General features: G+C 42.0%; 1 protein-coding gene across 4 annotated transcripts in view; it reads left to right on the top strand.

Moving 5' to 3' along the window:
* ATP10D (ATPase phospholipid transporting 10D (putative)) overlaps positions 1–15,972 on the top strand; it is a 118,039-nt gene that overhangs the window by 97,537 nt on the left and 4,530 nt on the right. For 3 of the 4 annotated variants that reach the window (XR_004343551.1, XM_030313919.2, XM_030313918.1), the window contains exons 19-22: positions 1,200–1,400; positions 6,658–6,738; positions 7,949–8,053; positions 11,940–12,127. Coding sequence is in view for 3 of the 4 variants with exons in the window: in XM_030313919.2 (XP_030169779.1) it covers positions 1,200–1,400; positions 6,658–6,738; positions 7,949–8,053; positions 11,940–12,127 (575 nt within the window). In the remaining variant the exon portion in view is untranslated. The remainder of the gene's footprint in view (positions 1–1,199; positions 1,401–6,657; positions 6,739–7,948; positions 8,054–11,939; positions 12,128–15,972) is intronic. The other variant, XM_032592997.1, reaches the window with a different exon arrangement.

Raw genomic sequence — 15,972 nt, 5'->3', positions numbered from 1 at the left:
CCAGTACCAGAAGCCATTCAAGTAACGTATGTTTCTGAGACTGTGGTTCTTGGATCTGAGAAAGCTTTTGAGATACTGATGAAGACTATGAATTCACTCCCCAAAACACATGCACCAAATTAATACATTTTCAGGAGCAGGGTGTGGTGTATGTCCATAGACCCTAGACTTAAGGATTATTCTAAGGATTGTGGCCCCTACCCTAAAGTATTCTAGTGTGTCTAGAATGCCAACAATAACATCTCGATATGTTTAAGGCACTCTACAGGTCATGGGCACTTTCTGAGTTGATCTTGATATCAAGCTCTGAGGTGGTGTAATTCTCATTTTTCAGATGAGGAAACCAAAAATTCAGAGGGGTTGGGAAAATGGCTTAAAGTGAAAAGAGCAATATGAAGTGTCCTCAGGCCTTGAAGAGGACCCCTAAATCTCGGTCCAGTGCCCTTTCCTGTGGCCTGCCTTGCTTGAGGGCACGGAACTTTTGCCATAGTGGACTTTAGTTCGTCTGAGAAAAATATTGGAGGAAACACCGTAGGATGTATGTGTCTCGCCTCTAGGGTGACGACCTGTCCTGATTTGCCGGGGGCTATCTCAGTTTTAGCAGTGAGAGTCCCTGTCCTGGGAAACTCCTCAGTCCAAAACTAAGTGGGATGGTTGGCTACCCTGCTGGCACCACTAAACACATAATTTTAAACCATGAAAGCAAGAGAATGAATATTTGTTGTGTGCATGCTTCATACCAGGCACTGGGCTAGGGTCTCTTCATGTAGAAGAGATTCCTCAGTTTGAAAACTGGCTCTGCTGCTTGCCAGCCAGGTAACTCTGTGCAAATTCCTCAGCCTCTCTCTGCCTCAGTTTCCTCGTCTGTAAAATAGGACACCAATAATATCCAAGTTGTTAGGAAGCTTGAGCAAATCATTTGTAAAGCTCTTAGAACAGTGCTAGGACCACACAGTAAGTGGCATGTGTGTGTTCATGTGTGTATGTAAGTACGTGTGCGTGTGTATGTGTTTCACTTAAATAAAACATTTACCTAAAAGGGACGCCAAGGTAAGTTGTGGTCTTCCATTCTGTAAGTGAGGGAACTACACCGAGGGAGAGGCGGAGATTACACAGCTGAAAATGGCAGCGTGTGGCTGGTGCGGTGACGGCACACATTGCTGTTTCTAAGATGCAAATGTCGCTCTTTGTGTCCGTAGGCCTATGTGAACCTCCTTTTCTGGTACCAGTTCTTTTGTGGATTTTCAGGAACATCCATGACTGACTACTGGGTTTTGATCTTGTTCAACCTCCTTTTCACTTCCGCTCCTCCTGTCATTTATGGTGTTTTGGAGAAAGATGTGTCTGCAGAGACCCTCATGCAACTGCCCGAACTTTACAAGAGTGGTCAGAAATCAGAGGTAGGTGCTAAAGCAAAAATGCTTGGACCAGTGCACATCCATTGTCAAAGCCAGGGCATTTTCCAGTCAGCGCAGCTCAAATATTGTGGTACATTCAGGACTACTTAAAACAAATTGAATTAGGGGGCGCCTGGGTGGCTCAGCCGGTTGGGCATCCAACTCTTGATTTTGGCTCATGTCATGATCTCACAGTTTGTGGGATCCAGGCCCATGTAAGGTTCTGTGCTGACAGCATGGAGCCTGCTTAGGATTCTCTCTCCCTCTCTCTCTGCCCCTCCCCCGATTGTGCACATGCCCGTGTGCTCTCTCTCTCTCTCTCTCTCTCTCTTTCTCTCTCTCTCTCTCTCAAACGTTATTTAATGTTTAAATAAACATTAAAAAAAACCTATTTGGATTATATGGTTGTTTCAGAAGATCTCTGCTAACAGAGAGATAACAGGAAGATATTAAGTTACTAGCTTCTGAGATGAACAGAGGTAAAACTATGAAAAACCTTAGGTACTTATATGAAGAAATCTGGTGTTTAGACCTCACAGCTAATAATGTCTAGTATTTGTGGGGCGACTGGGTGGCTTGGTTGGTTGAGTGGCCGACGTCGGCTCAGGTCATGATCTTGTGGTCGGTCCGTGAGTTCGAGCCCCACGTCGGGCTCTGTGCTGTCAGCCTGCAGCCTGCTTTGGATTCTGTGTCTCCGTCTCTCTCTGCTCCTCCCCTGCTTGTGCTCTATCTCTCTCTGTCTCTCAAAAATAAATAAATGTTAAAAAAAAATTTTTTTTTAAATAATGTCTAGTATTTGCTAAACCTCACTGTGCCGTCTCTTGTGCAAACTACTGAACATTCCATCTCATTTATCTCCACAAAACATGTTGAGGGAGAACCTCAAAAATCTTGCAGCTAGACAAATGGCAGAGCCAGGATGTGACTCCTTCTTAGTCTGGTTCCAAAGCCAAAATCAAATTCTTCATGTTCTACTGTCATGCAAAATAGTGGCTTGTTCTGAATGGCCCCCTCTACCTAAAACCATGCCCCGTCTCTACTTAATTGATCTTTGTGCTGTCAGTCTACCGATGGATCATTTATGTATGTCCCCACTTTCCAGTCTTCTCTCGCTGCCCTCATTGCCTCCCACCCAGAATATTGTGGTTGCTGATTAACTGGGCTAGCTGTCTCAGAACTCTTTTCTTTCTTTTTTCTTTTTTAGAGAGAGAGAGTGCATGAGCAGGGAAGAGGGGCGGAGGGAGAGAGAGAATCTTTTTTTTTTTTTTAAGTGTATTTATTTATTTTGAGAGAGCACAAACTGGGGAGGGGCAGAGAGAGAGGGAGAGAGAGAATCCCAAGCAGGCTCCACACTGTCAGTGTGGAGCTCAGTGGCGGGGCTCGATCCCACTACCCTGGGATCATGACCTAAGCTTAGATCAAGAGTCGGGTGCTCAACCAACCAAGCCTCCCAGGCCCCCCAAAACTCTTTTCTTTCTAATTTCTCTTCTACAAAATTAATAGTAATTAATGTAGCACTTATGAACATTTTTGTAAATGCCTCCTATATGCCAGGCACTAAGTCCTTAATATACATAAATCTAACCTCAAAATGACCCTATAAGTAAGTGCTATCTTTATCCACACTGTAGGTGAGGAAGGTCAGGCACAAGAAGGTCCCTTCAGTAATCTGCCATGTCACAGTGTTCATGAGTGGTACAGGTGAACTCTGGATCTCTAGCCCTTCCTGTCCACCATTATGCTATGTGGCAGAAAGAACACTGATGCTGTCTTCAGTCCTTGGGTCACCCCCTGCCTCCACATGCTATTTAATGCCAAGAATCCAAAGTGCTTTCACAGGTGCATTGTCAGGATCACAGGGACTGAGGCGGGCCAGGAGCCTGTAGACACCTGTAAGTGGGCAAAGCTGAGGGGTCCGTGTAGTCAGATAGTCTGTCTTGAAAGAAGACTCTGTTACTCAAGACTCTTTCAGTTGCAAGTGACAGAAACCAACTCGAACTGGCTTAATAAAAAAGGGAAGTTTATTGGCTTAATAAACTTTTGCATAGCTGCAAAATCCACAGGTAATGATGACAGAACACTGTTACTCTTTAAAATTTTTTTTTTTTCAACGTTTATTTATTTTCGGGACAGAGAGAGACAGAGCATGAACAGGGAGGGGCAGAGAGAGAGGGAGACACAGAATCGGAAACAGGCTCCAGGCTCTGAGCCATCAGCCCAGAGCCCGACACGGGGCTCGAACTCCCGGACCGCGAGATCGTGACCTGGCTGAAGTCGGACGCTTAACCGACTGCGCCACCCAGGCGCCCCAGAACACTGTTACTCTTAAAGCAACTCTAAATGTCCAGGTTAGGACTCACTGGCCTAGCTTGAGTCTCATGCCTTTTCGTTTTCTCCTTGACCAAGGCTGGGACAGTTATCATTTGTGAGGACAGAGCTGAATCACATGGACAGGATTGGAAAGAAGGGCGTCCTATAGAAGTACTGGACAGACAAAAAATCAAACCCACCATAAGAAATCTCTGTGTTGTGCTTCACCCACTGTTCTAAAGACACTGACCCAGATCAGTTAAAAATAATGCTGAGTTTATGTTTAAATTCTGAGTGTTTAAATTCTGGTTCTGTGCTGTGTGACCGTGGTAAATTGTTTAACTTGCTTGCATTTCTGTTTCTTTATAGAGATGGTATGAGGATTGAGGAAGATAAAAAGTTCCATCCACATGAAGCTCTCAGTATTGTTATTTTTACTCTCCAGAATTAACCAGAAATTTGAGGAAATCTCAAATGTAAAATATGTTTATTTTCCTCAGTCTAACTTTAAATTTTTTTTTTTTCAACGTTTATTTATTTTTGGGACAGAGAGAGACAGAGCATGAACGGGGGAGGGGCAGAGAGAGAGGGAGACACAGAATCGTAAACAGGCTCCAGGCTCTGAGCCATCAGCCCAGAGCCCGACGCGGGGCTCGAACTCCCGGACCGCGAGATCGTGACCTGGCTGAAGTCGGCCGCTTAACCGACTGCGCCACCCAGGCGCCCCTCCTCAGTCTAACTTTATCCTGACTTGAACTTCCTTTCTAGGCTGGGGAGTAAGTTAATGTCCACAGGCTACCTGCAGTAGGCAACACAGAGAAGTCACACATTCATCTTTCAGGGGAGAAGAAATCCTCATAATCCTTTAATACCATCCAATCCATTTGGATCAAGGAGCTAAATAGGGCTTTCCTAAAGGAATCCAGTCTGACTTAAAGTTGAAGGCCAGGATGCAGGAATGTATGGTTGATATTAATGAAGCTTGTCCTGTACCCCTTACCTAAATTAAATTCCAAGTCCATTGGGGAAAGAGAGGTGAGGGGGGAACGTTCAAAATTTTTGTAGCTGGCATTTTAAAAGCCCATTTGTACAGACTTTGGTTGGTTCTTACCCTTGGAAGAGTTGAGGTCATTGTTTCCTATTGTTGAACCCTGTTATCAATCCTTTGCACACATTGTTCTATTGAGTTGGCCAGTTTTATAATACATGGTAATAGCAAGAGGATTCCCAGCATGTGGCTATTGATAGAAGGTCATTGATTTCGTTGAGTTTACCTTCCAGAGGAGTTGTCCTTTCTTTGAACTTGGTCTTCAAATGAATTCTGTTTTATGCTTGAGCCAGTTCCTGCCTTCAGCATCATGAAATATACTCTCCGAGGTTTCAGGATCTTCCCCTGAAGGAGATGATGTGGAGGGCTGTAGCAGAGGCTTCCCTTCCAAGAAACAATCATCTGTTAACCATCTCTCATCACCCACACAGTCATCTTTTCTGGCTTGGACTTCATGTCCACATTTTCCCTTTCGGTTTCCAAGAGATCCGATGAGTTCATCTCTTTAGCCGCCTCTCATTCATCTTTTACCCTTCTCTACTTCCCAAGTCCCCTTACTCACGTAACTGCTGTGGAGTAATTGTGCTTTTACCTTATTTGCGCTAGGATTTTTGAGCAACTTCCATTCATCCAGAAGCATGAAGTTACATTTTAGCTTATCCCCAAATTGTTCTCTCTTGTCTCGTGGCATTTTGGTCGCCCCTTTGGTTCTGCTGCATTCTCTTCTATCATTTGATTGTGCTTCTGCTTAGATTTTATGGACATTTGGATGATGAAAGGCTGGTAAAATATCCTATCATTTTTAAGGAGGAAATAGTAAAAGACACACAAGGAAAAGGAACAGGACAGTGTAATAAAAGGAACAATAATAGTAATAAGATCAGAAACAATAAATCCTCATTGTTTTGATTTTCCGGAAGACAAAGAGATCCTTTTAAAAAAGGATAGATTTTAAAACTCTAAGTGTAGTCTATTGAAGAATAAAAGAGTGTATATGGAGAATTTGTGTATTTCTAAAGCTTTGTTATTTAGAAGACATTGGTTATTTTCAAGGAAATTTCAGCCTTTTCGTATTTGGAAGGAAATGAGAATGAGAACATGTTAAGAAAAGAGAAGACTAGGGCAGGGATATAATACATGTGTTGCCATTTTTGTCCATGGCAGACATCACTGATAGACCATAGCACTCTATTGTTCCTCCTGGGTCTGAATGCAGCCTCAGAATCGTTCTGCACACACATCAACATTCAGTCAGAGGTGGCTCTTGTTTGAAAATGTGTTTTCAAGTAGAGAGTAGTGTCTCTGCTTGAACTTTTTTGTTATAAGCTTTTGGTAAGAAGCAGTTTAACACATGCAAAACTATATAGGAATAGTTTATTAATCCAGCAAATATTTACTGAGTACTTGATAGGTACCAGGTACTGTTTTAATCACTTGAATTAAAAAAAAAATCAAAGCCCCACTGTATGTAGTTTGCATTTTGTTGAATGACCCATTAGGTACACAAATACAGTTATTGCCAATGGTGATGAGAGATGTTTCTTGTTGGAGAAAAAGAGTGCGTGCACACACCCAAGCGGGAGAGGGAGAGAGAGAATCTTAAGCAGACTCTGTGCTAAGCACGGAGCCCACTGTGGGGCTTGCCCAAGGTTGATCAAAAGATATGAGTGACATGAGCGGAACAGAGTTCCTTTATGGATTTTTTTCACCTAGGAATTTATTCAACTGTCACACCTTATGTGTTCACCACTGTTTACAAATGCCACCACTGTTTACAAATTCCCATGAAGGGAATATAGTCTTCTTAGAGAAGCAAAAGTAAGTATTGGCTTGTGCTGTTCCTTGACTTTGCTTTGACCCATTTTAATCTTGATCCCTCCGCAATATCTGTTTCCTTTTCAGGCATACTTACCCCTTACCTTCTGGATCACCTTGTTGGATGCCTTTTATCAAAGCCTGGTCTGCTTCTTTGTGCCTTATTATGTGAGTCCCCGTTCACTCAAAGAATATGCTATTAATGAATCAACGAGGCTTCTTTGTTGCCAGTATAAACACACAGGATGGATATATTAGGGTAGATTGCTCATATAATCAAGTTGATTATTAGCTGACTAAATTATAATGTCCCCCCGAAAATGTTAGATAATGGGTTAAGTTTGGAGATAAGTACCTAGTTGACTCCTCTTGTGTCTCCTTTTTAGCCCTGTACTGCTTGATCAGTTTTGCAAATGACCTGAATAAAATTGAGAGTCCAGGCATATGATGAGATGAGTCAAAATCAGAAAGGCAAAGTCAGAATATGAGATTTATTATTAGTGCTGGGCTGATTCTACCAGGATGATATTCATAGTATTAAATTTAAGTTCTTATTCATAGTCTCTTCAAAACTAAAAAACCTGTTTCACAGGTGAGGAATAGAAGAAATGTGACTAAGGAAAGAATGTGTAAAAATGAACTTTAAAATTATGCCAGCACCAAGCACAAAACATGATGTAACTGCCCACCCATACACAGCCCTACCCAGAAGAAAACACTAGTTTGATCATAGATTGGTGTTAACAAAAAACACAGTGTTAAGAATGAGAAAGGTTATAGTCTCTAAGTTAACAACTTCTATTCTTTAGTTGTTTATTTAAATAAAATGACTTGAATTTTCCCAGCTAGAATATTCCAGGTTTACAGCATTTCAAGGGAATACAGATAAGGCAATCTGAAGTGTAAAGCAGAGGAGAACAATTATGAAATGCCAGAAATTGTGAAATGTCAGAAAATAGTGTCATTCAAAGAATACTTTAAGGACTTGAGGACATATACGTAGGAGAGGAGGGGATATTTACTTAGCAAAGATATATACTCAAGATAGCCTTAATAGCTGCCTCAGAGGCTTGCAGCTCTGTTCAATGGGACATATTTCCTATATTTCTATACTTCAAAGAGCTGGGAGAGTAAGTACAAGGTTCTGGGAGGATGAATTATGACTCAGGATAAAGAGGCATTCCAACTGAAAAGTTCAGAGATTAGACGGCCTAGCTAAGAGTCAGTCTCTCTCTTCTGGAAATGTTCGAGTTTATCCTAAATGACCCGTTGTTGAAGAAGGGACCCATCCACAGTTGAGCTGTACAATAAAGGAATGGTATTCACACCACTGAATGTGACAACTCTCCTGCATCACCGCCTGTTGTCCTTTTTGTAGACCTACCAGGGCTCAGATATTGACATCTTTGCATTTGGAAACCCCCTGAACACAGCTGCTCTGTTCATCATTATCCTCCACCTGGTGATTGAAAGCAACAGTTTGGTGAGTGGTTTTCCTGCCTCTGAATTGGGCTGAAACTGTGCTTGGGGAAGTGTCTTCTATTAGCAGTGACCCTACTTAAACCCTTCATGCCTAGAAGACACATGTTAACAAGAGTAATGATTCCCAATAAGAGGGGTGATTCATGGCTACTCTTGTTGACTGTTGAGTGCCATTATGTTGAGCTCGATGTATAGCCAGGGAAAGTGGAAGATACCTACCTGGTCCCCTTGGTGGTAGCCATGATGGATGGTTCATGGAGGCGTGAATCCGGCTGGAGAAATAATTGATGGCCAATACTCTTCAAGATGGCCAACATTATTAGATATTGCTGAGGTCTTGCAACTCAACTAAAAAGAGGGGTTGTGCCATAATCCTGGTATACTGACTTTAGTAAGTGATGATTTTGTCACAACAGAATTTCTCATGATACAGGAACATATTATCTTCCCTCCAGAATTTTTACTGTTCATTTAAATCTAGGTCTTTTTTATCTTATTTGCTGACTTAATGATAAAGTTAGGTCTCTTCATCAAAATGATTGCACTGTAGCTCTCTGCAGCAAAGCTAACGTGTAGGATTCAGATCATGAGAGCTTGGTTATAAACCTTCCTTTGCAGGTGAACATTCTACCCAACTCTGAAGAATAAACTGCCTCTGTGATTATTGATGCCAGTCCCTCATTTCCGTTGGCATCATCTTTGCTATAGTCTAAGCCACTATCATCTCTTCCTGGACTATTGTACAGCCTCCTTAGTCTTCCCACCAACCTCTACTCTTGACTCCTCTAGCCGTCCTCTGCAAAACAACCAGAATCATCCTTTTGAAACACAAACCATGTCTTGTTGCTGTCCTTTGGGTAAAACCCTTCAGTGATTTCCTACTGTACTTGGAATAAAATTGAAAAGCCCTAAGATGGCCTACAAGACTTCATGCAGTGATACCTCTCCTTTTCTCTCCAATCACATTTCCACTGGAAACACACTGTCCCTTTTCAGTGGCTCCGATACAGTGAGCTCCTTACCTTATCGGGTCCTTAGCATTCACCATACCTCCTGAGGGGAGTATTCTTATTCCCTTGGTTCCCCACACTTTTCCCAGCTCAAATATTATTTTGGGTCTCAGCAAAAATGCTGCTTTCCCCAGGGGCCCTTCCCTAACCATCCATTGTCTCATGCCATCCGTTTGCTTTTATCCATCACCCTAATAATAATTTCTTATTATTCAGCAGTTACGTGATTGTCTGATTCATGTTTACCTTCTGCCTTAAACTATAATCTCTGTGAGGACAGAGTTCATATTTATTTTGTTGACCACTGTATACCAGAATCTAGGACAAGACTGGCACATCGTAGGTGCTTAAAAATATTTGAATGGATAAACAAATAATTAAATGACTAACCAGTATTTAGAGTGTTTTTACCACCCTGGTAGTGAATGCATTTCACACAGGAATAGCTGAATGAGGTTATAGTTGAAATGTTATGTGCAGTTATATTGTAAAATTATTTATAATAAATTCTAAAGTAGAGCTGAATATTTCTGGCATCACTTCCTTTGCTTACAACCTTCTATAATCAAACTGTACAAGCCGAAAGTGTAGTAAAAGGTTAATATCTGAAAATACCAGGTAGGGAGACTAAAGGGAATTCTAGAACTAAAATATTTGGCATTGTTTTAGTATCTATTTGATTTCATTTTTAAACAATTTTGTAGGCACTCTTAGTTACTACCCAAGGGATTGTCATAGGTTCTAGCATTTATTAGTGTTTCAAAGGATCTAATGGATCAAGTGTGTCCGTTTGGGTTCACTGGTTATGAACAGCAACCTGAGCAAATAGAAAAGTTATTAAAAATATACTGAAGAACGATGATAAAATCAAACCAAACCATCCTGAGAAACGAGAGTGGCTCCAGACATCCAGGAAACAAACTAACGGACAAGATTGCTCTGCTCTGAATTGGCTATAGTCATTTTCTTTCTGCTCTTGCCTCACTGTGCTCCAAGTTTAGTCCCTGGTGACAGAATTCTGTTTCCTTAGCTTCAGTCCTAGACTTTGGCTAGAGGAGGGATATCGTGCCAAGACTGTGCACAATGTCGGGCTGAGAAGGAAGAAAGTGAAAGCCAGGCGCCAAGAAAAACAGTGTTTGCTATTTATATAGCAAATAGTGTCCTTTATAGGACACATCATTAAACTTTTTTCTCATGCCAGGGGACGCTAGAGCTCACAGCCTCGGAGATCCCTTGTCAGTAAGAGTCAGCCATTGGGAGGGTGTGAAGCACCCTCATCCCATTGTCACCCCCCACCTCCCTGTTTTCACCCAGTGTCTCTTGACTCTAACTGTATCAACTTCTGTAAATGTGCCAACCATCAAGTTGCTGTCTCACTTGCCAAACGCACATCCTTAGGGAAAAAAATTCAGGCAGTAGCGTTCAGTGGGAAGGAAAGACATCTGAGAAAGAAAGACAAAAGATAACAAATCATTGCCTTAGAGGCATGATGACCATCAGGATGTAGCCAACATTTTCTGAGCAGTTTGTACATTTTACACAAAATGAGCAGTCTTTGTGATGCGTGTGAAGATGTCTACCTTGGGGAAATACTTTGCAGAATTAAGAGAGAAAAGGAGAAAATTATAGCCTTAGAAAATATTACTGAAGGCAGTGCTTCCCTGCAAAAGCATAACCTTTTCCACCATGGTATACACTATGATCTTAGGTGGTAGTATCCACTGCACTAAATAACACTGAATACCCCACTGTGGCAGTTTCCCTTTGTAACAAAGGTCAGACTGTAGACTCGGCAGTTACGATAATACGTAATGGCGACCTTGCATTTAAGGAAGTCATCTACTTGTTTTTCGAAATGAAGTTATTTAAATAGTAAGCCAGTTTAAGGGAAATACTAAGAGGGGCACCTGGATGGTTCAGTGGGTTAAGCCTCCGACCTCGGCTCAGTTCATGAGTTTGAGCCCTGCGTCGGCTCTGTGCTGATGAGGCGGAGCCTGCTTGGGATTCTCTGTCTCCCTCTGTCTCTGCCTCTACCCCACTCTCACTCTCTCTCTCAAAATAAATAAATAAACTTAAAAATATATATATTAAGAAAAATTCCAAGCTATCCACAGATACAAAGGTGGCTAGGTTACAGTGTGAAGAAAAAGATTTGTTTCCTGATCATATAAAGTCAGCTGAGGTTCCAGATAGCTCTAGAGTACTTGTTCTCTGAGTGGGGGGCTGAGTGCCCTGGCTGTGTCTTGTAGCTTTACCATCTGGAATTGTCCCCAAGAGGGGGATCTTCTTGATCAACATGGAAGGAAAGGAGACCGCATGGGAAATTGCACACCAGCTCTTCCATGCCTCTAACCTGGACATTTTGCATCTCTCTTCCATTCACATTTCATTGGTTAAAGCAGGATATATGGCCATACTTAATTTCACGGGGATGAGGAAATGCAATCCTTCCAAGTGCTTATGATGGGAAGAAATTCGAATATTGGTGAGGAACAGTAATGTCTGCCAGCCCTGTGAATGGGTAAAGATTGAGGACTGAAGTATAACTTAATGAAGAAACAGACCAATTAGTGACTGTATTAAAGAGAGAGAGAGAAAGCGAGAATGCGACGCTTTATGGTGTGTGGACAATATAAAATAGTCATCAGAATCTACCTGTTGGCATTTGACTTAGCTTTACAGAATTTCAACAGTGATATGAACTGTTCACGAAAGATGCTCTCATCTCTTTGGTATTTTGTGTTTTGTTCTCTAAGTTTTGTGACGTCTATTCGTTGCTCAGACATGTTGTCTCTTCAACAGAACAGAGTGCATCGGGGTGCAAAACCCTGTCAGTGAGAGAGTGTTCCAATTTCCCCCGCTTTTCATGTCTTGCAGACCTGGATCCACATGCTGGTCATCGTTGGTAGTGTCTTGTCTTATTTTCTCTTTGCCTTGGCGTTTGGAGCCATGTGTGTGACTTGCAACCCACCATCCAACCCCCACTGGATCATGCAGGAGCACATGCTGGATCCAGTGTTCTACTTGGTTTGTGTCCTCGCAGCTTGCGTCGCCCTTCTGCCCAGGTATGGTGTCTTATCATCAAGAGAGTAAGTGAGATCACAGGCTGAGAATTCTTCAGGCAACTGCTGAGAATGGATGGCAGACCATCATCCTGTTTACTAGTGAAGAGGTCAGCCTGTGTACTAGTTAAAACATTGGTGTGTTAGCTCCTTTACCAGAGAACAAATATGGTTTAAGCGAACTGGAAGGGATAGGTCTCTCTCGTGGAAAATTCTGACTGGTTGACAGTCCCCAAAGATGGGGCAGCTTCACCCACAATGTTATATGAGGATCCTTTTGTCTGTCCTTTTGTTCTGCCAACCCCCACGGGTGTTGCCCTTATCTCCATGATTGAAGGTGACTCACCCTCAGCCCATCCACCTCCCTGCCTGCAGGAGGGAGAAAGAGAGAAAATGGAGTGCCAGCAGCTTTCTTCTTCTTCCTTTTTTTTTTTTTTTTTTTTTTGATGCAGAAGTGACCCAGAAGTTGCTCATATCCCCTTAACTAGTGGCTAAAATCTGAGTGTTTCTAAAAGGAAAAAGGGGAGAATGCATACTGAGGGACAGCATTGGTCTTTCTACAGCCTATAACTGCTGAAAACTTAATCTGAGTTCAGTTACCTTTCCCATTTTAGTTTAAGTGGAATTTCTAATATTGTACGTGATGGAACTGGCTAAGAAGTATACGTGGGTTTTTAATCTATAGCTCTTTCTCTTTATATTTTTATAAAATTTATCTGTTTAGCTGGAAACACTTTGCCAAATAGTTGTTCTACCTTTGTAAACATGGTGTGAGAGTCAAATGGTGATTTCAGATGATTCTTTAAGAGAGCTGACAAACTGACTCCCAGGCCAAATCTGACCCGCTGCCTGTTTTTAAAAGTAAATAAAGTTTCGTTGGAACATAGACATACTTATTTATGAGTTATCTATGGCTGATTTCGCACTACAATAGCAGATTTCAGTAGTTCCAACAGAGACCGTCTGGCTTGCAAAGCCTGAAATATTACTATCTGGCTCGGCGGAAGAAAGTTGGCCACCCCCAGTTTGTAACACCAATGTAAGACAGCATGAGCACAAACTCTGTTACTGATGGGCGTTCCTTCTAGAAATGTGTAAGAAAAACCCTCTTGAGTCCTTCTATGGTGTTTACGATTGTGTACTTGACAGTATTACTGCTCAACTGAGATGCTTCCATGCTACTCACTGTGATTACCAGCTTTCAGATCAAAAACTAACAAGGTGATTCCCACCAACAGTGCAAGAGGGTTCCTGTTTCTTCACATCCTCTCCAGCATCTATAGTCTCCTGATCTGTTCATTTTAGCCACTCTGACCGGCGCCAGGTGCATTGTTGGTGGGAACGCAAACTGGTACAGCCACTCTGGAAAACAGTATGGAGTTTCCTCAAAAAAATTATAAATAGATCTACCCTATAACCCAGCAATAGCACTGCTAGGAATTTACCCAAGGGATACAGGAGTGCTGATGCAGAGGGGCGCTTGTACCCCAATGTATATAGCAGCACTTTCAACAATAGCCAAATTATGGAAAGAGCCTAAATGTCCATCAACTGTCCATAAAGAAGATGTGGCTTATATGTACAGTGGAATACTACTTGGCAATGATAAAGAATGAAATCTGGCCATTTGTAGCAACGTGGATGGAACTGGAGAGTGTTACGCTAAGTGAAATAAGTCAGGCAGAGAAAGATACCATATGTTTTCACTCATATGTGGATCCTGAGAGACTTAACAGAGAACTATGGGGAGGGGAAGGGAGGGAAAAGTTACAAAGAGGGAAGGAGGCAAACCATAAGAGACTCTTAAATGCTGAGAATAAACTGAGGGTCGATGGGGGGGGTGCGGGAGAGGGGAAAGTGGGTGATGGCCATTGAGGAAGGCACCTGTTGGGATGAGCACTGGGTGTTGTATGGAAACCAATTTCACAATAAATTTCATATAAATAAATAAAAGAAGAAACAAAACAAAACTAAAATGAAAAAATAAATAGAATAAAAACTAACAAGATGAGCTTGTAGAATTTATGAAGACACAATTCCTAAAAAGCTATAGCCCGAAAAGAAAAATCCTCCCAATTGTACCACTAAGAGTACAATTCTATCTGACATTGTTTTGGTAGGCTGAAAAAAGTGACCCCTAAAATATACCCATGCCCTAATCCCTGGAACCTGTGAATGTTGAGTGTTTTGCTTATGCAGATGTGATTAAGGATACTGAGATGGGGAGATTATCCTGTATTATCTGGGTGGGCCCTAAATGCAATCGTAAGTATCCTTATAAGAGAGAGGCAGAGGACAATTTGACACAAGCAGTTATGAGAAAGCACTCCAGCCAGAGTGGCAGAGATTCCTTGGCTACAGGCTAAGGAATGCCAGCACTTATCAGAAGCTGGAAGAGACAAGGACTGGATTCCCCTCTAGAACCTTTATAAGTTGCATGGCCTTTCCTCCACCTAGATTTTGGTTCAGTGAACTAATGCCAGAATTTTTGGCCTCCAGCGGGTACATGGGTGGCTCAGTAGGTTAAACGTCCAACTTTTGATTTTGGCTCAGGTCAGGATCTCATGGTTCATGAGTTTGAGCCCTGAGTCAGGCTCAGTGCTGACAGCACGAAGCCTACTTGGGATTCTCTCTCCCTCTGTCTCTGCCCTCCCCAGTTGTGCTCTCTCTTTCAAAATAAATAAACTTAAAAAAAACAAAAACAAAAACAAAAACTCTTGGCCTTCAGAACTGTGGGAATAAAGTTTGGTCATTCTAAGCCATCAAGTTGATGGTAATTTGTTACAATGGCCCTAGGAAACTAACAGACTTTGATATGGGGAAGATGGGTGTTGCTATCACAAATACCTAAACATGTGAAGGTGGCTTGGAAACTGAAGAATGGGCAGAGACTGGAAGAATTTAGAGGTACCTGATAGAAAAATGCTAGACTTCTTTAAACAGACTGTAGATGATCAGGGACATTAAAGTTCCTTCTGGTGGGGATTCAGAAGCAAGTGAGAAGCATGGGTTGAAAAAACCATATCATCTTAGAAAATACATAGACGGTCTTAAACAGAATGTTCCTAGAAATGTGGGTGTTAAAGGCACTGGTGAGGAGTTAGAAAGAAATGAGGAACATGGTATTGGAAGTTTGAGGGAAGGGGATCTTTGCAATGTAGTGGCAGAAAACGTACCCAAAGTGTGTTCTGTTATATGGAAAACAGAATTGATGAACTATGAACTTGGATATTTGGTGTTGAAGATTTGGCCTGGTTTCTGCATGCTGCTTTGAGTAAAATGTGAGAGAAAATAGACTGAGGGAAGGCCTGGTAAACCCAGAGAAGCTAGATTTAGAAAATTCTCAGCCTATCTGGATTCTAAAAGTTGTTACAATTAAGAGATTGGCTTTGGGGAATATGCTCTAGAGAAAAGGGGAACAGTGTGGCCGGACAACCTTTTGCTGGTGCTGAAGAGATCAGGTCTGTGACTTCTGGATCCCTTCATCCATCTTGACAGCCACCAGGAAAGGAGATGGGGTTATGTAGGAAAGATCTGTGGAGGACCCTCAATTAACGGCGTAACTCTGCATGACATATATATTGGAGACCCACAAGGTTTATGAGAATCCTGTACCAGCATAAACACTGCCAGCTTGGACTGAAAGGGACAAGTTTGTAGCAATGTGTCATAGTACTCACGGGAAACTAAGAGCTAGCATTTTTTGAATGCTTACTATGTGCCAACACTCTGTCTGCTTTCCATGTATTAACTTATCTAACAGCCTATGATCTAGCAGTGTCGGCACCTCTCCTGCTAAGATTTTATTTTTTTTATTGATTTGACAAGCACTTTTAGGGCACTCACTG

The sequence above is a fragment of the Lynx canadensis genome, chromosome B1 (assembly GCF_007474595.2).
Source record: "Lynx canadensis isolate LIC74 chromosome B1, mLynCan4.pri.v2, whole genome shotgun sequence".
NCBI classification, from domain to species: Eukaryota; Metazoa; Chordata; class Mammalia; order Carnivora; family Felidae; genus Lynx; species Lynx canadensis.
The sequence above is the reverse complement of the archived record's forward strand: the minus strand, read 5'-3'. Positions and strand labels throughout refer to the sequence as shown.